The sequence below is a fragment of the Chaetura pelagica genome, unplaced genomic scaffold, assembly GCF_000747805.2.
Source record: "Chaetura pelagica isolate M959 unplaced genomic scaffold, ChaPel_1.0 scaffold189, whole genome shotgun sequence".
Classification (NCBI taxonomy): Eukaryota; Metazoa; Chordata; class Aves; order Apodiformes; family Apodidae; genus Chaetura; species Chaetura pelagica.
The window spans coordinates 434,814-458,814 of NW_009970716.1; the positions used below are offsets into that span (position 1 = coordinate 434,814).

At 36.8% G+C, this 24,001-nt stretch overlaps 1 protein-coding gene across 1 annotated transcript; it reads right to left on the bottom strand.

Moving 5' to 3' along the window:
• Positions 1 to 334: 334 nt before the first annotated feature.
• SLAIN2 (SLAIN motif family, member 2) lies at positions 335 to 21,993 on the bottom strand. The gene is made up of 7 exons (XM_010006078.1): positions 21,849 to 21,993; positions 17,247 to 17,411; positions 15,783 to 15,944; positions 14,182 to 14,541; positions 11,680 to 11,817; positions 1,721 to 2,039; positions 335 to 997 (listed from the first exon to the last, which is right to left on the bottom strand). The coding sequence occupies exons 1-7, from the start codon at positions 21,988 to 21,990 to the stop codon at positions 931 to 933; spliced, it is 1,353 nt and encodes a 450-aa protein (XP_010004380.1). The 5' UTR covers positions 21,991 to 21,993; the 3' UTR covers positions 335 to 930.
• Positions 21,994 to 24,001: the final 2,008 nt, after the last annotated feature.

Sequence of the window (24,001 nt, forward strand, 5' to 3'; positions counted from 1 at the left end):
GTTGCTCCAGGCTGCAAGCATAGTGACATGGTATCAGAACAAACAAACATTACAACTTGCTCTTTCCTTTGTAAGGAAACCTGCTATGAAGAGTTTTCCCCAAATAGCAAGCCATGTGTTAAAAATGTGACTACAGTAGCAAAGGCCATCTTTCCTGAGCTGGGAACTTTAAGGTTAGAAAGATTGTACAACTGATACTAAGCCCTTTTGTCAATCAAACATACAAGAGCATGATAAATCAACATAGGAAAGATGCAAGCTATACTATTGCATTTGTGTGTTTCTGCTACATTCAAACCTTTAAAGTTAATAAAAGCCATGGCTACTACTTACTGTTCAGCCTAATCCTCCAGAGTTAAACTTCTGATTCTTCCTGAAGGAGGCACGTACCACTTTCCCCAATGAGAACCTCATACAATGGTTAAATGCTATCTTTCCCTGGCACTGTAGCAGTCTCCAATCAGAATCTTAACTTTGACTGACATAGTCCTGTTTCAACAGTACATATTCACCAATCTTTCTGCTGAATTAAAACAGGCTGAAAATGAAGTTTTGGACAACATAAGTTGACTGTTATACTTGCTGTTTTTCAAGATGGGCATTTCTTTGGCATTTGTTAGGTTTCTGCCCAGACATCAGCCACTGTCATAAATGCTCGTACTGATACATTTTTAGCAAGCAAGAGAAGAACCCCAGAACTGATAGCAATTTAATGTAGAAGTGATTGTATGATCACCAAACATCTGATGTTAGATGTCATTAAAGTGCTGCTTTATAATCTCTGTCAGTTTGTGCTAATTAGAGACAGAGAGGTCTGGAATTTTTACAAATCCCAAAAGTCACATCTGAACAGTTTGTATAATCAAGCTGTCTTTTAGCCTGGTGAGGAAGCATCCATGAGCACTGGAACTTTGCATTAAGCTTTGCAGTTCAGTAGCAGCCATCTTTCCAACTCTCGTCTTTCACGTTGCCATAGGTTTTAGGAGCAGGTAATGATCTAAAATAAAAGGAGATATATTTTTTAGTTTCATACTTAACTGCTGAAGTCTCCATCTACGATACCTAAGAATGTAAATATTTTATAAATAATTGAAATACTATTACTTCTCTGCAATACAGTCTACTTAACTTAAACCCTGAAGATTCAGGTTCTGTGTGTTAATGTATCTTGGCAATTAGCATGTCAGAAAAACAGCTGCACAGACAGAAAACATTTGGCTATTAAATTCTGTGAAAATACAAATCCACTGCCATGCAAAAACAGGCCATTTTGTCCCCACTGATGTATAAACAGGGAAATCCTTGTTTAGAGTATTACATATTGCTTACCTCAAAATCTTGACATTCATAGATACTTCATTATTGCACAGTGTACAGATACTGCATTATGTATGCAAACTTCCACAAAAAATAGCTAAGTTTAGTAAGTGAAACACTTTTAAGGCAAGTTGTGATTTGGACAACTGCACTCTGCTCCTATTAAATTTATTTTCTTAGTTCAGCGTCCTTTGTTACTCACTTTCACTCTCTAACTCAAGAACCTTTTGGTTTTGCTTCAAAACGATTTTGGAAACATAGGAGAATATTTCACATGGAGGTCTCCATTTCTGTTCTGAAGACCCTGAGATAACACAGTAATTGCAGGAAGGACCAGCACAAACAGACACGTTCAAAATTCACTGAGAGAACTTCAAATGAAGGCTGCCAGTCACTTACTCACCTGCGAACAGGCTGTGCAAGTTTGCTACGAGGCACTGGGATGCCCCCTGTAGAAGGGGCACTGGGTCTGGGCAAACCACTCCTCATCCCTGCTGTCCCTGCCGGTCTGGTAAGAGTAGTGCTGTTAATACTGCTGGCAGGGCTTGGCAAGCCTGAACTCTGGGCTGCAAGAGGCCCTGGTGAAGAACTACTGTGTGGCAGCTGTGTGGCTTCTGGAGAAGCAACTGAACCAGGTCCATGGTTACTAAATGCTTTCACTGGTTGTCGGAGAGCTAGGGGAGACGGTGCTGCAGGTGAGCGGAATTTACTTGAAGAAGGTACTGGAAAATAAAATACAGGAGTTACTTTCAAGCTTAAGTTACAGTATAATTGAAGTTAAAGCCAGGAAATTATTTAATGTGAATATTCGAACAATATGGAATGGATAATGGAATTCAGCCAATCAAGCAGCAATGAGAAACAGGAATTCAGATGTCCTCTTTGTCATGTGTTTTTGATATCATAACACTCATGACCCATTTGCTTACTACAAATATTTATTTATCTGGATTTATAAGTAATACTAGTAAGGGTCTAACGATTATATCAGTCAGTTCAAAAGAAATGTAGAGAATGTATTTGTTAAGAAGAAATTTAACTGCTTTCGGAACATACAATTTCCATTCCTCAAATAACATGTTGAATACAGTATTCTGGTGTGGTAAGTCTTTAAAGAGATTCAAAGTGTACATTAGCCTTCAATGATGAAATCTTGACTGCAGAGCATCTTAGTGTTTCTTTTATGCTGCTCTTTTTAACCAAATCAACTGAATTAAAAATCACCTAAAGATATGGTCAGATGCCAGATTTACTGGCTGATCGGGGTGGGGAGATAGGGTCAGCCAACCCCCAACAGCAAAGATATTAAGGTGCTGCTATGAAACCTATACCAGACAACTGTAACAATGTATAGCCTTCCTCCTCTTACAAACACTATCTAATTTATCAGTATAATAATATCTGTATTTAGATATTGTATTTGAGTTAGCATGCAAGGCCTTTATCAAGTTCTTATAAGCCAGGATATTCAACAGTTTTTAACACTGCCAAACCTTAAGCACAGTTCTTCACAAGTATGAGAAATGTTTTCAAATAATCTATAACCACTAAATGCAATACTTAAAATAAACTATCCTATTAATTTTTAGATGAAATTCCACCAGCTTTTTGAACTAATTAGGGTGGGTTAGTAATGGTCAGGAAAGTAACAAAATCACATTTGCATGAACTATTCTTTCCTCCACTAAACAAACTTTTTATACAGAGACCAAAGTTGTCCCCTCTCTGTCAGATGATGTACATAAACAAGATGGTCCTTCACATAGTTTTTATTATTATTTTACAAGTTAGATCCACTAAGAGCATGAGGAGTGAGAAAAGGGATGAGTAGTGACAAGAATACAGCATCCTAAAAGGGGTACAGAGGAAGTGGCAATTTTCAGGTTGTATTTTGAAGGAATTTCTTATAGGGGATGTCTAGGAAGATTAACATGTGCCTCAGTACAGATGTGAATTCCTTTTTAGATTATCCAAGGAGGGTTTTCCACTGACAGTGATATCTAACACAGCATGAAGCCATTTGTGGAGAAGGTGACCAAAAAGGTGGCAGAGATGTCAACAATATATAACAACTGGTAAATAGCAAGGATAATAAATAAAAACTCTTAAAGTAAGAACCTTGGTGTCAAGCCAGAGGATGGATTAAGGAAAGCATTAACAGCAGAATGACTGAACAAGAGCAGCAGCAAGGTGCTCCTAGGACTAAGATATATTACATATCAGATGTTTTTAAAATGTGACATTGCCTGTAACATTGGAGCAACTGAATGCCGAATTTCCAAGTGATTCTACAGTGTAAACATAGGAAACATAGGGAACTTTTACCATGAAGCTTCTCATGACAACATTTGCTGAGAACACAAATACAGCATCATGTTAGCAATTGCCTAACAGAGCAATATCAGTATGTGAAAACTTAATACAGCTTTGGGCCTCTTACAAAGGGAGAAGGTTTTTTGGTCCTGAATATAAGCAATGAAAAGTTGTAACTGAAGAAAGCTTGTCACATTCCCAGTGAAAGCAAGCATCCAGTAAATTAGTCCTCTCCATTCTCTCCAGTTTTCTGTTGACCATATTTTACCACACTTCCAACTTGAGCTGTCAATTCACAAAACATTTCCTGTCAGCACAGCATTGTGGGCATTGCTGAGAGCTGTATTCATTTGTGTATATAAAGGACTGAATTGTCCTCCAATGTGCTGTGATCTCCAAAGCAGCCCACATGATGCAATCTCTGGCAAACTGCCTAATAATTCTGCTCTACATATGAAGAATTTTGTCTTAGAGCAGTTTTGGATATTTAATACAACTCAGTGTGGCCCATTTATAATCAGGATCACAGAGTGAGATATGGCTTTAGTCAAAGACTGGTAACTGTATTCCCATGTGCAGTGCTGAGCTGACCCATGTTTAATGAAAACACAAACACGTAAGAGAAGGTTCTGAGGAGACTTGTTGTGGATTTTCAGTATTTCAAGGGGACTTTTAAGAAAGATGTGGACAGACTTTTTTTTACCAGAGTCTGCAGTGGTAGGGCAAAAGGTAATGGTTTAAAACCAAAAAGGTAGATTCAGACTAGATACAAGGAAGAATTTTTTTTTTTTTTTTATGACAAGGGTAGCAAACCACTGGAAGTGATTGCCTAGAGATGGTAGATGTCCCATCTCTGGAAACATTCAAGGTCATGTTGGACGGTGCTTTGAGTAACCCTACCAAGTTGAAGATGCCCCCACTCACTGCAGTGGGGGTGGATGAGATGACCCAAACTATTGTGTGATCTGACTGATACTGGATTGCTGTATAAGCCTTAACAAATTGGTTACAGTGAGTTACTTGAATGTGCTTTGAACTGTTCTACACAAAATGGTGAAAACATGTCACCATCCATGTGTGAAAGGTGTCAAGCAACATAATGAACAGTATTTTTAATTGTTGCTCACAGTTGTTTATTCTTTTGAAACAAAAGTCTTGTTTAATTACTGCATAATGCTTCCATACTTGTGAGAATCTCTGATCAGAAGAAAGAAAATTACCACATCAAGGACTATACAAGAGCAAATAACTGAAAAGGTCATGCTGGGTCCTCACTTGCAGTGAGGAAGGATAGCAACTCTAACCTGGAATACATAACTAGCAGTGCAACGTGCATGGTTCCTCACTCTATTATTTTACAAATAATATGAACTCAAAGAAGTTAATATTCTGTACATTTCCACATCTTTAGACTAGGCCATCAACCTAATCAGCATTCCAGACACATCCAGATGAAGGTGCAGGCACAGCCGACTGGAAAGACAGCAAAGGTTTGCAGAGGAATTGAGATGTGGAATGGAACATCTGCCCTGTGAGGAAAGGCTGAGAGAGCTGAGTCTGCTTAACCTGGAGAAAAGGAGATTGAGGGGCAATCTCATAAACACTTATAAGTGTCTATAGGGCGGGTGTCTGGAGGATGGGATCAGTCTCTTTTCAGCAGTGTCGAATGACAGGACAAGGGGCAATAGGCACAAGATGGAGAAGAGGAGGTTCAAGTTAAACATGAGGAAAAACTTCTTTACTCTGAGAGTGACAGAGCACTGCAACAGGCTGCCCACAGAGGTTGTGGAGTCTCCTTCTCTGGAGACATTCAAAACCCATTTGGGACATGTTCCTGTGTGACCTACTGTAGGTGATCCCGCCATAGCAGGGGGGTTGGACTAGATGATCTTCAGAGGTCCCTTCCAACCCTGACAACTGACTATTATGCCAAAGCCGAACACTGAGAAAACTTTTCTCCATTTGTTATGAAATATGAAGACAGACCTCCTGTTAAACCAAAGTAATGATAGGTTTCTGAATCTTTCTGCAGGGAATGAAATTGACTCACGTAAGTCTGCATTGTTAAACTACAGGGAGAAATGCATACATTTAGTCAGCTGGTCTCAGTATCAGCATGGAGAACTCTAACAATCCTTACAGGATTCCAGCATATACAGAGCTTATGAATTGGTCTCAAGTGAAACAGGATCTTTGAAATGAGATCTTCTAGGTTGTCATAGACAACAGGACCAACTATGCTTAAAACCAAAATAATTAACTTGGTTTTATCTTACTAGTGACACTGAGGCAGTGTCATATACAAGGCTGCCAGAATTAAACATCAGCTAAAACTTGTACAGTTAGATCAGACTCAATTATGCATCATGTTCTTCTTAAAAAGAAACCAACTTCAGCCATTAGCAAACTGTAACATCATATACAATACCCTCCAATTTCTTCAGAAAAAAAATGCACAAATCTAAGTTATCATATGTTGGGGTTAATAATCTAGTTTTGAGAGGAAAAGAGAAAGTGCAAGCACTTGCACATGTATGTGTAAAACACGCTGACATTTCATGTTCATCCTTTCAAAGATAGCTTGTGTGCAGCACAAAGGATGATGTTTTAACTTGCGTGCATATTTTCACACAATCAAAAAGAGAACAGTTTTTACAACCTTTGTTTTAAAAACTGTATTTTATGATTTTAAAAATTTCTATCCAAATGTACCCCTAATGAATATGGACTCAGGAGTCTACTTTTCTAATCCAAATTTCCTGGTTAATGGTACAAGTGACCAATCCTTGGATTTTATCTAAAAATTCAATTTAAAACTTCTCCTCCAATATAACACAAGGTTGTATTTTTAATGTTTAGACCAAAAAGTTAACTTTCTTACAGCAAGGACCACTTGGTTAATCTCAACATGCAACAGCAATTTTATTAATTTCAAATATGTGAGCTTTAATGAAGGTGAATAATTATCTGAGATTTGTTGGAGCTTGTTAAGAGGTTGCAAGTTAATTACCTCCTTTTGTAGATGGAGTTTGAAGAAACTGTTTGGTTTTGAAGGCAGCACGAGGCAAATTTTTCTGCCTTTGCAGAGCTGTTGAAAGACAAGAAGTGTTATATTTGTCTAAGAAGGTAAGAAAACTAAATTTACTGGGAATTTCAGAATTGCATCCACTTGTGAAGCATCAAGGAACTGAGTAAGACACTCAAAAAGCTGGACGTGGTGGGGTTTTTTAAATGGTGCTTGCTCTTAATGACAAAGAGTTACAAAGGAGCATGTCAGAAATTTTACAGTGCAAAATGCGCAGATTCTGTAAGAGTAAAGCTTTTTGCAGGGCAAAAAGCCCAGAAAGGCAAAAAAAAATTAATACACCAAGGGCAGTACAAGCCATCTAGCAAACATGCTACAGCAATGAGTGCAAGATTAGAGGCAAAGATGAAAATGAAACCATCATATTTGACCTAGCAAGACTAAACTTTTCATTTTAAAGGAGCTTTCAAAAAATATTCTAACACTAAACAAAAGCATGAATCTTTGGCTAAATATGATCATCATCTTATAAAAGTTGTATTTTTCAGTAATGCAAGCATAAGCTGTTTTGAGAGATGCCTGGGGTTTTTTTCCACTCAAAAAGTATGCAAGAGGGCTCAAGCTTAAAATGAAGACATAACATTAAGAATCATCAGCTGCCAGCATGTAGTCTGCATGACAAAAAATGCTTTTTATTGCTCCTACGCCCTGCCTTTTTTCTTGTAATGTTCAAGGGCTGATACTGCCTTGAAATGATCTCACTACCTACCAGTTACCAAGAGAGAAGCCAGTGTTCCAAGAGCTGCAGAAACTTGGCAAGGAGAGAATTACCTATTGCCAGAAGGAACGCAGCGACTCAGCTTATTTTCACCCACAACATACTTAAGGGGGAGAAGGAGGAAAGTAATCAATGAAATAAAGCTTTGCCTACAAAGGCTTCTCAAAATGATAAGGTATGAATAAATATCTCTGCTCACCCCAGTGCATGGAGTTTTTTTATACTAGCATAGAACTGATCACACTAGCAAGGCTTATTTTCACAGTGAGAAGGGAGGAGAATGGAGGAACAGCTTTGCATAAAGATCCTCACCCTGAGTAAGTAAGCTCAGAAATCCTATCACCAATTGGTGAATATCACTAGAAAGAAGGTAGGGGAGGAACAGCTGGAATCCTAATAATATTTAATCCTTTTAAAAAACTTAATACTTGTAATATAACAATTACTATCACCTTTTCCATCCTTCAGTCAGTGCAAGAGTCACAATATTTTGTGAACTATAAAAGTTAATTTGTGTGTTTTACCTTTATTCTGAAAATACAACTACGCAGTCTATTCATTTTGGTCTTAACTAAAATCTGTAATTTTCAACCAACAGCAAAAAGGAACTGAAGTGTTTCTAAGCATTCTAATGCTGCCTGTGGCTATTGAGAATAAAAAAACCTATTCCTTCTACCAACTAGAATCTAATGCAGAAAAGCTTTTGGCAATATGCAATTCTTGTTCAACTTCTGGCACATCCTTTTGCTATAAACTTAAAGTATACCCATTAACAGCCAATTAAGCACAATAAGATGCTTAACAATGAGCACAATTCCTAGGAATTTAGTGAGGCAGGCCACTGGCCAGTGTTTCTGTCCACAAATATTCCTGTATACTATTTTTTTACTGAATCAGTCTTTTTTTTTTATACCACAGAAAATGAAGAACAGCTTCTTCTTTCATATTCATAATCTTTAACTTAGTTTTCCCTAACTCATTCAGTTGGATTTAAATATGCTACAGCACATGGCACTAAATTTCTTCCTCCACAATTACTTACCCTACTTGCAAGTCAGGTATGTGGAATAACATAGGAAACATTTAAAATATATTTATCAAATTCCTTCCTTCTCGATGGAGAATCCAGAAAATAGAGTCAATAGCTAAACAATTCTGTGCACTAAATCACTGAAAAGAACTTCAGGCAGTGCAATCTGAGCAATGCTGAGGAAACACGCAGTTTGAGATAAACGTGGAGTGCGTGCTTATCCACACTATTTGCTGCTCTTCAAGTGCTCCATATACTATTACACTGCATGTCACAAATGGTGCGTGCTGAATATGTGTAGTTATGTTTACTTCTGATTTATTCAGTTGGAATACTCAGTTACCTCAAAACACACATTTTTCTACTCTCAACATGCCAAGCAGCTGGATCTTGGCAAGTAGACTAGTTACTTTACCAATAGCTTGAACAATCGACAACTTAGCACTTTGAAAAAGTATTATATTTAACTCTGTTGAAAGATTTAACATCCGTGTGCCAATGGTCCCAGCTAAGTATCACACACCATCCACTAGAAGGCACATAGCTCCTGTGTGGAAGTCATCCTAGATGGTCTACAGCTTTGCACAATCTAGGTAATGTAGGGTCCAAATATAGAGACTTCCTGTTATTTTAACACTTCAAAGTGTAAAATTTCTGTTCCTTGGAGAACATAAGTATTACTTTATCTGCCAGTGTTTTAAGGTGAAATATTTAGTAGCTTTCATATACAGAAAGTACTTTCTGCATAACTGAACAATCAGATATAAATTAAGATTGTGATAGTTACAACTGCTACTTAATTTACTCAATCTCTTTTCAATAAATAATTGTATTTTTCTCATCACACAATCTTGAAACACCAAATGTTTTCATGTTGTACACTTGTACCTCTAAGCATATTTTATGCAACTTTCCTCTACTCTTTAAGCAAGTGTGTACAATTTGCCTATGTAACAGGAACTGTCTTTTCAGAAACTCACTGGATTCCTAACTCATTTTTGAATGCCAGCAACCATAGCAAGTTCAGTACTGCAGCCACAGCAAATGTGCAAGTAAATTATGAACAGCAGGTTTTTGACAAGGAGAAAAGTAGTGACCTCGGGTGGCAAGCCAGCATCTTTGCAAAGGTAAGCTCATGCAAAACTAGCAGGTATATGAGGAAGCTTCAAATCCCAAGACACAGAAGTCATTGCCAAGGGAAAACAAAAATTTGCTGCAATATAACAGTGCTTTGTGCAAGGTGACAAAATATAAAACCAATAAAACAAAAAGTACACTATAAAAAGGACACAATTCTGGAAATTTTTATACAATGTAGTTTTGCAGAAAATTTTTTTACTCCAGACTAAGCAAAGATACTTACTCATTGACTTCATACACAAACCGTTTTACGATTGTCAATAGCAAGACTCTGACAAACATCTGTAAGAGCAGGGAAACTGTAAAAGCTAGAAATCTGGGCTTCATTAATGATGCTTAACTTACATTTAAATGTAAGCTGGTCTAGAATGGTTCATATATGGGGAAAGATTCCCATGAAAGGCAAGCAAGTTTATGTAGTAATTTCTGTGATTCTCAATGCATCCACATGTTGGAAAAATTATACGTATATGTATAAATACATCAGACTTCCTTGGCTCCTGCACTGAAATAACTCACTAAATATTGAATATTGAGACTTCTGCTTTCTGATCTTTCCATAAAGTTTCAATGTGAATACACTTTTTTTCCCCTTCATTTTCTTTTACGTAATTTTGATTATTCTTCTTATCTCAAAAGTAACAGTTGGAGAGCTGCTGTCCCAACTGCTCCAAGTGCTTTACAGTTTGATAAACCTGCCTAACAGATAACAGTCCTGTATTTGACCCAAATAAAAGGTCCTTTCCATTGTAAATCCCACCTTCTGAGTGCTTGTGAATAGTGGAAAGAGGGCTCAAGGTGAAAGGAAGCTGGGGTAACCTATATGAACAATCACAAGGTCACACTAACTTCTTTAGCTACAGTATCACACACCTGGGATTGACTGTCTGCATGACCATCTGGCCTGAGTCACTACAAAGATAGAAATCTTGTAGTCACTGGCATGGTCTGTACTCTTTATTCTGTATTTAACTGTATTTGGTTGCATTAACACTCTCTTTTGAAAGGACCAGTTAACAAGGGCAGCTAGACAGGCCAGCGTGCCTTTATGATTTAATGGGCAAAAATATTAAAAACGTTAGTTTCAGGGCAGCTAGGCAGGCCAGCATGCCTTTATAATTCAATGGGCAAAAATATTAAAAACGTTAGTTTCATTCACAAATATTACCTTACATTTCCTGTCAAATATTTAGATTACTGATGAACTTTTATCATAGAAGTTTCATAGTTCAAAGGTCTACACATAATATTCATAATGTGCTCTTCTCTTGAAAATGTCACACAAGGTTATTAAATTCTGAAACTTATTTTAAAATAAAATGGTCAGGAAACATTTAAACAACAGCAACTGTCAATATTGACGCATAAAGAAGCGCTGAATATTTAAGTGTCATTTGCTTTGGCTTAAGGTCACCATTTTTAAGAGACTTGTGAGATTAGCAACATTCTGGTATTCAGCAGTTCAGTTTTGAACAAATTAGCAGCCCCTAGCACAGCAATGGGCTACTTTATTTCATGTGACACAGGTTAATCCAAACCTTTTCTAAGAAGTAACTGACATTTTAAAAAAGTAAATAAAATCTGCAACTGACTATGTAATTTGCAGATGGCAAAACAAAAGAAACTGCAAACAAGGCTTAAACTTGCATGAATGCATTTCAGATCAGCTTTCACTAGTCAAAAGCAATAAACATCTATGTGTTTTTTCATGGCCTGTTAATTTTTTGCAGTCTAAAAAGAAAATTAAACAGTACAGAGTGTTATACCTTCTATAAATGACAGAAAATAAATGGTTTCTGAAATGTTTAGATACTGTAGTTATACTCTTTATAGTACTTCTACATATACTTATAAAAAATAATTTATTATAGCTTAGATAAGAGATTCAGACATACTTTGAATATATAATCAGGACCAGATTTTGTGTGCCAAAAAAGCAGATTCACACAGGTATGATTAAAAAGCAACATTAGCATCTCCAGGTGGCATTTAATGTTTATCTTCGCCATGAAACTGAAAGACAGCTGAGTTCCGTCACTTAATTCTGAAATACAGATTGAAGAGTCAAGTACTTACTGGCTGAGGCTTGAGGTTGAATACGAGGTATTCCTCCATTTGGCACTTGGAAGTTTGAGTCACTTCTGCTGTTTTTCACAGACTCAGCTTGGATGTTAGATGTCCTGGACAGGTTTGGAAGACTACGCCTTAGTTTTTCTGTACAAAGTAATACAAAGATACCTCAACATGATGGACAGAGTTCAGGTTATGAGCTCACAGTTGAACTCCAAATCTAAGTGACACAGAATGCTAGCCATATAAAACTACACTACAATTTAAAAGTATGTATTTTCTTCTGTATTATACTCGGATCTATCACATTCAAAACATTATATAAAAAAGCAAGAATGTACATTTTTCACCTGTGGTGAAAAAAGTCAAGCATCATGTGCTTTGAAATTGAAACATATCTGGATTATGATTCTCTGTGGGCTTTTTTTACTATTTTGGAAATTCAATAGGCAAACCTAGCTTGCAGCTGTGCAGTTTTTTAGTCTTTACTGAGAACATTATTTGTAACACAGAATGCCTGCCTGAAGATGAACAACACATAATAACTGAGTAAATTTTTAGGACTACCCAGTCCCACAGCAGCTCATTATACAACAGCCACCCACTTTGAAAGAAACTCTTCATACACAGCATTCAGGGTTATTTAAATGTCCAGTTATGCTTCACCTTTCACACATGACTTGACTATCTATTCAGCTAATACTGAAGGGTTCTTCAAGGGTTTTCTAACATTTGTACCATTGCTCACAAAATATAAAAAGATGCCATTAAATTCTTCTCAAGTCTAATGACATTCTATGTATCTCCAACCCCTGCAGAGCTGGGTTGATGACATACTTTGGACAGAAGACTGCAGATGCCTTGCCAGGATGAGTGGCCAATCTGATTCTGTAGAGGGATGCAGGAAAGAAGTAAGCTAACCATGCACAAGCACTCAACATGAAAACAGAAGAGTCTTCACAGGCTGAATATTCCTACAAGTGTACTTCCTGCACTTGGTAGTTTGCATTGCTTTGCACTGCAGATGGTGCATTGTTGAACCCTGTCAACCTAATTTCTCTCTAACCATTCTAGAAAAAAACCCAAAGAAATCCCAAACAAGTGTTTTTTTTGCTGCTGCTGTATCAACTCTGAATATCCAAGCAACATTCAACTGCACAAAACCCACTGCAAGAAAATTCCTTGGAAGTGTTTCAGAAACATATGATCGCATGTTCTATTTTGAACCCTCTGGTATGTGGGATACCAGCTTTTGGTACCTTGCCTCTCATGGGATATTTTTGTTGTTGCTCATCTAGTATGCATCAAGACTTCCATGAGACCCCAGAAAAAGAACAAGAAAGGAATTATCAACTAAGTCACAATATAATTGATTAGCCTTTGCATTGTGCTTTTTCCTATATACCTAGTTTCCCCAATCCACTATGACTAGATGATACTTAAGCTAACCCTTCCAAAGATATTCCTGAATGGTAACATTTGCAGGATCATCTTTCCCCAAAAGCTCTATCCTAGCACACTATTTTTCCTGACTGAAATTATAAAATTTCTTAGCCAATGAAATTCTCTAAGTAGAACAGTCCTCTTTGCTACGTTAATGGGAAGAAAAAACAACCAACAAAAACACACCCAGAAAAGAAAATGTTTAAAAATGCATGTTTATATCATCTCTACTGCAGAGATTTTGCTGCTACCTTACCTGAAAGATGAAAAAAATTAGGTGAATTATTAATATCTAAACATATATTCTTTCTAAATTTAAGATTTTTATTTGCCAGGTAACAACTACATTTCTTGAAGTGGGAATATGCTTGTGAAATTTCAGCCCAGGAGTTTCTGCCAGATTGCTACCAGGAAAAAGTACATTTAGGAATAAAAATGATCTCAAGATTACACATTACTTTGTTCTATGCCAGTATAGTAGAATTGTGTCAAGTTTATGACAAGTGTAACTTTGTTACACAGCAATTTGCACAGCTTTGAAATACCTAGAAATATGAAAATCATGCCTTAAGTACTAATATTTTTAAGGCTACATTGACACTTGGGGAGATCAGAGTCCTACAATACTAGAAGAAAGTATTCAACTATCTCAGAGGCTACAAACATGCATAAATTGCAAGGTTACTCTTATCTGACCAAAGTTATTTTCCCTGCATTTTACCCTGTCATCTGCAAGGCCTAAACCTACTGGTGAACAAGTTTCCCTTGGGCCCTGCTTTATTTTAGTGCATTTGCCTGCCAAAGATAGAACTCTGTCACCATGAAACTCAATTACACCCAGAGTGACTGGATAACATCTAAAATAAATACAAGCCTATCAACTCATCTGACTGTAAGAGCTTACCAGCACAACTTAAGCTTTGCTTGCTCTGCTTTTGCTTTGACTCCGAGATTTAAACCATGATGTTACTTAGGCATATAGTTTTAGCACTGCACACTGACCAAAATCCTTCACAGGAACCACACAACTACCTGTGCAATAAATTAAGAGTCAGAGCTTTTTACCTTCACTTTTGACATTGCTAGTTTGCAAATCTGTAGGATGGCCTTGAAGAGAGAGACGAGGTTGCTGTAAACGGCTAATCATAGGCTGGGGCGACACTCGGCTGTACTCGATGCTTCGAGCAGGTGACCGGGAGCGAGGTGAATTTCTTGGAGATTGTTTTGGTGAAGGCCAGGGAGAACTGCGAGGTGATGGCGAGAACCTGTTGACAGCAGGGTGCACTGTGTGATGTGTGCCATCTTCTTCATCTTCTAAACTCTGTGCGTCGAGCTCCTGATCACTGAATGTGCCTCGCCTTGTGGAATGGCAAGAAGAACCAGAACTTCGCCGAGAAGCAGTTGCTGCGTACTCTTGTCGGAGGCCTGGCAACAAAGAGAACATTGTTTACTTGCTTCCAGCCCACAAATGGTTCAAACTAGTGACAGTGCATACAAATATATATCCAGTGCTCAAACTCATATAACGCACATCAACCCCTTTTATTTGAGGTAGTAATTCCAGATTACTATCAGAAGTAGTTATCTGCCAGCTGTTGTCTTGAAATAAGTAGGTGGGCTCATTCCTCTTCCTAGTAGAGCAATCATCAATATAGGCGTGTTGTGTACGTGTTCAACTCCTCTCCCAGGCTGGGTATTTGCAACACAGGTTAGCCTTAATTTTAATATAATGTAACATCCTGTAATAATTGTTGTGGCCACAGTGCAATGTCACTTGCAACATATTAGTAAATATAACAAAGAAAGCTATATGACATAAGCTACCCCTAGAGCAACAGGAGTTGTTAGACTAGTGGTCTCCAAAGTGGGGTGCACAAACATCGCGAGATAGGCAAAACAATCCACTGGGGAGGAGGAATAAAATTTTGTACTACTACTATTTTAAAATTGCATTTATTTAACGTTTATATCATCCTTCAAAAATTCTATTTTCTTGTACATTTATGTATTTCTGTGTACTTAATATATTAGTAGAGTAAAAAAACCATACATATATAGGGTGTTTGGGGGTTGGTGGTTTTTTTTTTTTCAGTGAAGTGGTACACAATGGAAAAGTCTGGTGACCACCTAGTTAGATAACATATTACTAACACTTTCTGAAGTCTCAGGAGGAATAAGACTGACAAAGTCTCAACTAAATCTATAATAAAAGAAAGACATCTACATAGGTGCTTTTCCTAACTACTTTTTGCCATACTGACTTTACATTTTGGTGATTTAAATCATGGCTCAAAAACTAACATCCACATGACTGGATTACATTTGGAAGGCACATTTCTCCTGAGAAGACTGGCGGTGGGCAGTGGTCCAGTCTAATGACCATCCATTTAGGCTATACCGTATGATACAATCCATACTCTCTCCAGCATCTCTTTTGTCCACCGTTACTGAAGAACACTTCTGCAGAGCAACCTCCTTTCCTCATCCTGGAGGCACAAGTCCTTAGTCAGCCTTCTCAGGAGAACTACATTTGTACACCCACAGTAGAATCTATACCCATTTTCCATTCCCAGTAAGCAAACAGTACTGCTGTTATTCAACTAAAAAAAAAAAAATAATAAAAAAAATCAACTGCACTTATTTTTTTCCAGATGGAAGATACTTACTTTCTTCCTGCATTCGTGCTAAAATCTGCACATCTGTAACATCATTCAGCTTGTAGTTAGACCCAATAGAGTCTTCATCCATCTCTGATGCACTTAATTCGCTGTCCAGAGAGGACTGTGGACTTAGTGGAGGATTTCTATCTGCTGAACTTTTAAGGTGACCTACAGAAAGAAAATTAATAGGAAAAGTTAAAAAAAAGGGCAAGCTGTATTTCCTTTCATAGTAAAAGAACCACCAATCTGAAAGCAGATTATGACTGAGACAGTCTCACAGACCATTTGAAACATTTGATTGCAAACCTAGGCTGAAAGTATATCTGATCTACCCCTACCAAATTTAAACTGCTATGAAGTCTGCACAGCTCTTGCAGAAAGAGCAACTGCATACCTGTTCTATTTGTGCTTTGATTCTCATCCCTGTATCACTACCTTGTAAGATGAAAGTTTGACTGTATCTTTCTTGACAATGATGACTTGCTGATCCAATTAATATTTATTCAGTTTAGAATGCTTAAGCCACAGTTTATCTGATAATACTATCTGACCTACATACATACATTTGCTAAATATATTAGAAAAACTCTTCCAATTTGCTGCCTTCTGGCTAATGCCCCATTGCCTGTTACATTTGATCTCTCTTTCCTGCAGGCAGGTATAGCATTGTAGCACACAATGCAGAGCAGAGCTACACAGATTAAAACAAAACCTGGATCCTGGAGAGCAGGCTTCTCTTTACAAGTCCACAGCAAACTACAGATACTTGGACTGTCTGTGCAATTCTTTTCTTCTTCTTCTTCCCTGCAAGCTAACTTGAAGTAAAGTATATATAAAAAGCCAACATTCTGATTTCAGAGTAGAAAGAGGTTTACGACATCGATTTTTCCAATGCAAAGGAAGTGTCCATGGTGCAGAATAAAGGCAGAAAACAGTACCAAAAGTTAGTTTTTACACTGATGACTGCAGAGCCTAATGGGATGCTTTTCATTACAATACATGCTTCTTCCTTAAATTATATTGTTCACATCTCAGATGGACACAATGCACACCAAGTATTTCAGTTAATAAGTAATAGGGTAGCTGCAAAGACTTTAACACTGATGGCTATTCTTTAAACACCTACTAGACAATTTACATGCCAGTCAATTATGGGGCCAATTTTAGAAGCCACTTATGTATGTCAGGACTCTACAGAACTAATGCTACATGTTTTGGTCTAACTGCTAATATGTATCAGTGATATTAGGGACATGGACATCCAGAGAATACATTCTTAGTGTATCTCATGCCAGAAAGTTTGCAAAAAACCCCTTCCTAAAAAGTTCAAATACTGCACAATGCAAACATCTGACAACAGACTAGGTTTTTGTTGTCTCTTCTTACTCTAGTTCAAGGCAAATGTAATCCAAGACATTTTTGAAAGAAAAAAGAGGAGGAAGTAGAAAAGGAGAGAACGCACATGCTTACCTGAGGTACCAGGAGGTATGAGCTGTTTCACTAAAGCAGCTTTTACTGGTGTTGACGAGGGAGAGTTGAAACCACTGCTGTAGGGACTACTAGTATTTGGACTGTAGGAGCTCGTGTAACTGACCGCATTGAAAGGGCTGCTGTATAAACTCTGTCTCTTGAGAGCTGTGTAAAGGAGATGAAAAATGACAAATTACACTGAAGGAACTAATGAAAAATAAATACAACACTATATGGTACCTTCAGTGTGATTTAATTACTACACAATTCATGTAGAACATTTAATTTACCAGGAAGTTTTTCAACTGATTACTTCGTCTCCTGGATACAACCACACTGTGGAAGGAGTGGGAGAGAAGGGCAAGACAAGATAGTGACAAATATTTCCCTTGAAAAAATACCAGATCTGAGATCACTACAACTGATCTCTTCAAGATGTTCAAAGTAGGCATTGAGAGGCAGGAGGGAAGCAACTCAAAAGACTGTAGTAGCTAAGCTACTTTAAACTCTTGACATCATGTCAAGTTCTCCAGAATTCACAGACCTATCTAAATGACACAGTATTTCAAAAAGTAACCCCAAGACTGGCACCACAGAGCTGAGCAATACCACCTACAAAATTCTCCAAATCATAAGGCAAAATTAAAAAAACATTAACCATGGCAAATGCTTCAGTTTGTATTTTTGAGCATCACAAACCTACTAGGCACAATGAAGCAAACTGACTGTAGGATTATTCCCTTCTTTATACCTCCTGTTCTAACACTTTTGCATTTTTATGTCTGAGCTTCAACCCCATACACAATGTAAGATCTAATATTCTTTACTTTCATCTGCTCTTTATTGTAAATATTTTAATGCTGAAATATTTTCGGATTAATTTCAACCGCTGGCAAACATTTTCAGTATGATACTGCAATTCCCCTATTTTCAGGTGTATGATTTGTATAGTTACTTAAATGTGCAGAAATTTACATTTAATTTTAACAGAAAATGGAAATTCAATGAGGAAAGCTGGAACCAAGGAAAATTTGGTCACTTTTGGTAAAATCAGTTCCTTCATTGCTAAAAGTATTTTATGCTAACCAGAGCTGTATTTTAACAAATAAATTAAATTGCAAAACATTAAACTGAAAGCTGGAGATATAAACTTTATGATATGCACAACTAGATTAGATTAAGTTGCAGCTCAACTACATGCTAGAAACTAAACTCTCTTTAAGGCATGACAGTATTGAAACTATGCATATCTATTACAAAATGACAATAATAGGCCTAGCAAATGTATGACAATACACCCAACTTGTTCTAAAAAAAAAAAGAAAAGCAGAAAATAAGGTATTCAAAGAATATTGTGTGATGTTTCCATTACTGACAAAGGGCTTCAATGGCTACTGGTAATAGTTGACCAAAAAAAAGCAACTGAATTCCAATTTGTTTACTAAGTATCCTTTTATTCACTCTAAGATTTTTTTGCTGGTTTGACACTGCAAGAAACCAAATGGAACTACAGCTGTGTGAAATGCTGCTTTCAGCAGCAAAACCTGTGTCAGCTCCTTCTCCCACCCCACTTTGCTCTTGGTCACTATCTTCTCAGTTGTTCAGTACAAACAATGGTGGAGCTGCACTATTATCCAGCCTACTAAGGTGGATTTAGGTTAAACACATCTAGAGTATTTTAACTGATTATAACTGTTAATTAGTTATTACTGCCCAAAAAAACATATCCAAACAAATGGATGGCAGAATGCAGCACCAATTAAAGCAAACTTTACAGCAGATTCCTTAAATTGCAACTCACATAAAGATAATTTCTGGAGTTTAAACCAGTTAATATTACTAGTGCTTTAGAGTGAAAAGACAGTTACAGACAGAGGATGGCAAGTTTTCCAGCCTTCACTGCAAGTCTTAAATTATATGCACCAATTTCCACAATTAGTGAATTATATGAATTTTAGCAAGCATTATTGAGGTACCTCGACTTTATTTTGAGTGTCAGATGGGAAGTCTCAATTTTATTTCAAAGCTCAATTAACAAAACCAGTAATTACAAGCCAGTTGCATTCTGCTTCACTTATGAGATAACTCCTTTGACAGCAAATTATTCTGGCATTCACACAGGAACCCCAAAGCACCTATTCCAACTGAACCTTTGTTCTCAAGCCAAAAAGACTTACATTTCATCTCTTGCCGAAAATGACAATAAAAAAACCCTAAAATCTAAGTCTGCACAACAGTTTGTTTTGTACTAATTACACAGACAAGTATTTTAAAATATTAGCCACAAATTAGAAAACAATTGTACTACTGTATAATGTTCAAAACATGCTCTTTCTACATATCCATAGCGATACAAAATATCTGATCACATACAGATTTCTTCAGATGAAAGAAAGGATACTTTTGTTACATATAAAAAGTACACTCTGGTACATGATGACACTTTATATACTACAGCAGTTTTCATCCTTGCTAATGTGAACTACCTTCCTCAGCACTGTATTTTTCCTCAGAAAAAAAAACTGGATCCAAGACATTTTTCTGGCCTAGGATTCCTGAAGTTTTTCCAACAGGGATTTCAGTAACTTTTGGAAGAGAAAAACAGTCAAGGCAAAAGAAACAAAGATTCAGCAGAGAAAGTAACAGCAGTATGAAAAGAGTTTTCCACAGAGACTAGAACTAAAATTGATAACCTATTACTAGTTACTGGTTCAGTTTAAGTGATGTGTACATGAGGTACCAGTACCATGTAAAATACAAGTCACAAGATATTCCAGAAGTTGTAGAGTAGGAAACATACACAAGGCTATAAGCAGCACTACTTGCCTTCTCTAGTGAAGCTTCCTGCTATCCCATGTCTTTGAGTAGGCTAGTTGTTCTACGGGACAATTTTCTTTTTTGTTACAAATTCATTTTTCCATGCAAACTGCTCCAACCAGCAGTATTAGTGCCCATCTCTTCTACAGCTAACATTTTAACCTACTAGTACTATAGATTAATTATTGCAAGGATCACTGCCAGAAGCAAATTCTACATCTATGGAAATGTCTATGTCTCAGTCTACAGAAAAAAACAGGTAAAGTTGCCTAGACACTTCATTTCAATGATCAAACTTTCAAGTTTGTTCATTTCACAGGGAAGCTTCTTGTCACTCTGCTTCACCTATGACTGATTTTTTTAAAGATACCCTAAAGGTAACAGAATTTGTGGTGCATCTGGAAGATTTCTACATAGTTCTGAAAAGCTGTTAAAACATGAATAGTGTTGTTCATGCTAACTAACTGCTATCCAGTCCTAAATACTCAGTAGTATTCAAATTCCCCAACTCATACCATCATTCATAAACCCCTGTCATCTGGGTACTTTTCATTGTTTATAATTTTAGTCTTTGCCTGTAGCAAACTATGTATCACATTAACTGTTCAGGAAAATTGTTAATAGATATTTGCCTAGGCAGCATACACAAAGCACAAGAAAGGTGAAAGGTGACTCATACTGAAGGCACTTTCACCATTATGCCCACAAGTTTTATAATAAGAAGAAATGGACTTTTCATGTGATCTACCAGCAATGCTTTTGCATTTTATTAAGAACAATTTTAATACAAAGCAAAACAAAGACTTAGTTGCTCCAGAAAAGAATCCAAGAAGGGGAAAACATTAAATAAAGTCAGCACAAAGTTTATGTAGAACTGGTGGTTAGGAACACTCCTAGAACTGTCTGTTCACATATTCTTAGCTCAAGTCCAGCCACTCTGCTAATTCCTGAAGATAACAGTTTAAAAAATAAGATCACATGTAGTTAAAGACTGCAAAAAGATGGTAATACAGGGAGAGCATAGATATTGATAGCAAGAAAGCAAGTTCTCTCAGCATAATTTTTTAAATTAAAATAGGTTTTAACAAGGAAATTAAAAAATGAAGCAAGAAAGCAGATGGACATAATTCTAATCAGACCTTCATAATTTTGCTGGTTTGACTTAAAAAAGCTGGGAATAAAAGGGTGGAGAATGTAGGCTTTCATCCTCACAAGGCCAAACACTCAGTCCTTCAACAGTTTTGATTATAACCAACTTGTACCAAGCAAGAATGACGAACTCTGGATTTCTATATCTGACTGTGACAGATTGGAAATAACCAGAGATGGGAGGGACAGAAATCAGTATTACCTCCCTAAAGTCTTCAAGAACTTCAGCCTGTGTTTCTTTAGATGAAATAAAAAACCTTACCTAGTAGAAAAATTGAACTTCCATTTTAACATACTGACAAGAATGTAACAATTAATGTAACAATTTAATATAGGATTCTATTTTAAAATAAGACAAGAAAACCTCCAAGTTAAGGACATTTGTTTCTTCCTGAAAACTTCTGACCAAATTGTAACTGTGTAGGTAGTATAAAAGTCAGGGTCCAATGCTTCTTCTCCTTCTACTCATATAGTCCAGAAAACGAGTAGAATGAATTAGTTTGCAAACCAAATGAAAGCTTTTGACAGAAGTAACTGCTGGATCTCACTCTCTTCTCTCACAACTATTACTAGCTAATTCTAACTAGTTTAGAATAAATATATACAACCTGGTGGTGTTAGTATGCAGGAACTCACCTGACATTGTCTGTTCCAGCCTGTGGATCAGCGACTTTTTAGCACATTCAATGTCAGGACTTGGGTAATCCAATACCTGCCTGCACCAAACTAATGGACTGACACATTTTTGCACTGGAGTCAGTTTCTTCTTTGGGGACATATATAACCTGAAAATAAGAGAAAAAACAATACATATATGCAGACAAAATGCCACATATTACATTATTTCTATTTTTATGCTACATCTACAGTACAATCCAAAAACAAAGAAACAAAGAAAGCACAAGTTTTACCTTTACATTATATATTTGAATACAGTGTAATACTGATAACATATGGCTACCCAAAGACTTGAGGCAAGAAATTATGCCTATTTGCTACACTGGGATATACCAACTAATATACTTTCAGACACATTAGGCATATGGACAATTTCGCTATGTGACATAAATGTAAAAATCAGGATTACTCTTTTTAGATTTCAGTAACACACCTGAAAAAGATAATAACGCACTATGCAATACGCAACTGTTTCCTAAACTCAAAAATGTAGCAAATGATAAGCATTTTAACAGTCAAGGAACAATGGTAAAGTGCATAGAACACATCAGTAGCCTTGAACAATAAACATTTTGTTTTACTTTCAATTTGTATCCTAGAACCTGATCCTTTAGTTTTCCTTTGAACACAGAACAAAGGGACTATCTCTGACCTAAGGAGTATACAGTCAAGCATTAAAAACAAGGAACAAGAGAGAATCTGCAAAGAGGAGAGAGAAACAATGAGATGACATTGTTCTGCAGGACATGCTGAGGCTTTTGCCCATCAGCATTCCATGACTGAAGAAAAAAGTACTCCAGTTTAAAAGCTACAGAAGTTCAGCTTAAAACTTCTTCTTCCTCAATAAGCAGATTAAAGGAAAAGTCCTAATCAATCACACACTCAAAATAAGGATATTTAAGTCTTCTCTTTGGACTAGAACCAAGTTTGGAATTATGCTTTGGCAAAGACAACAGTGAACTGCAAGATCTACAGCTCTGACTAGAAGTTACGCATATGCAGAAATGGTTAAATGAGTGTTTCTTCTAGGACTGATGGACTTCATACAGTGTGTCACATACAGCCATATTGACTTGGAGTATCTTAGGAACATTTGACAGCCTAGTCATCCATGTTTCCATACAAAACGGACAGCAAAGAGTTCTTGGTTCCTTTATGCCAATGACATCAGTGACACACAAGTTATTTCTCACAGCTCTATTATGAGATTATTAGCTGATCCATCCTCTGTAATTCTAGAACTTGAATTCAATATTTTTTTATTAACAGCTTTTAAAGTTGGGGATTTTTTCTTAAATTACTACCCTTTAGGTCACTTCTTACAAAGGCTCCCCAAGAAGCATGTTTATAAAAGCCCTACAAATATCTTGCCCAAAACATTGGCTGCTTTATTCAAAGTACACTCTGAAACACTCTTCCCTCATAAATGCAGAAATTAGAATGTTACATTTGCAAATGCAGGAGAGATAATTTTTAGTACCTTCCAGGCTCTCAAATTTGTTTACAATGCAAATAGCCACTGCCACATACTTTAGTTCATGTGGCTTATGCTCTGGCCAGTATCATGCTGGTCATTAAAACAGAATTTGTAGAAATCTTTACAAGCCCTCTCTGCCCATAAGAAAAGCTAAGAGCCCATCACGTATTTCTAACATTGAAAATCCTTGGAAAGCACAAGAGCCACTCAATTTTTACAGTTCTATGTAAACAATTACACAAATTGTACTGTGATTATCTGTATATAGCCAAAAATAAAGTCTAACATTTACTAGCTCTCTAACACTTCAAACTTACTGTCTTTTTAGCATTTGCCTGTTTTCTGTCCTGAGGTACATTACACAATACAAAGAAGTGTCAAAGGTAACAAAGCCAATTTTCATGCTCTACAGGCTAGACTCCTAGCTCTGTGGATAGCTGACATGCCTTGCTGTGTTTGAGAAGTTCCATGCACATTTGAAGTGCTTACAGTTATACCCAGTGTAAGAGGCAAGAAACTGAAGTGCATGTCCTTTTTGAAAGACACACAAAAGCAGTATCTTCAACAAACCTACAATACTACCCTAATAAAATGGCACCTGGTATTTTAAGCTTAAATACACCTCCTTTTCTAA

What these genes read in the sequence shown, in the direction of transcription:
- SLAIN2 (XM_010006078.1), bottom strand. Translation starts at nt 21,990, where the DNA reads ATGTCCCCAAAGAAGAAACTGACTCCAGTGCAAAAATGTGTCAGTCCA. An exon ending in TCAACCTCAAGCCTCAGCCA is followed by an intron (nt 2,040 to 11,679) that starts GTAAGTACTTGA and finishes TTTATTTTCCAG; the next exon opens with TACCTTCTTCAAGTAAATTC. An exon ending in CTTGCACAGCCTGTTCGCAG is followed by an intron (nt 998 to 1,720) that starts GTGAGTAAGTGA and finishes CTTTTATTTTAG; the next exon opens with ATCATTACCTGCTCCTAAAA.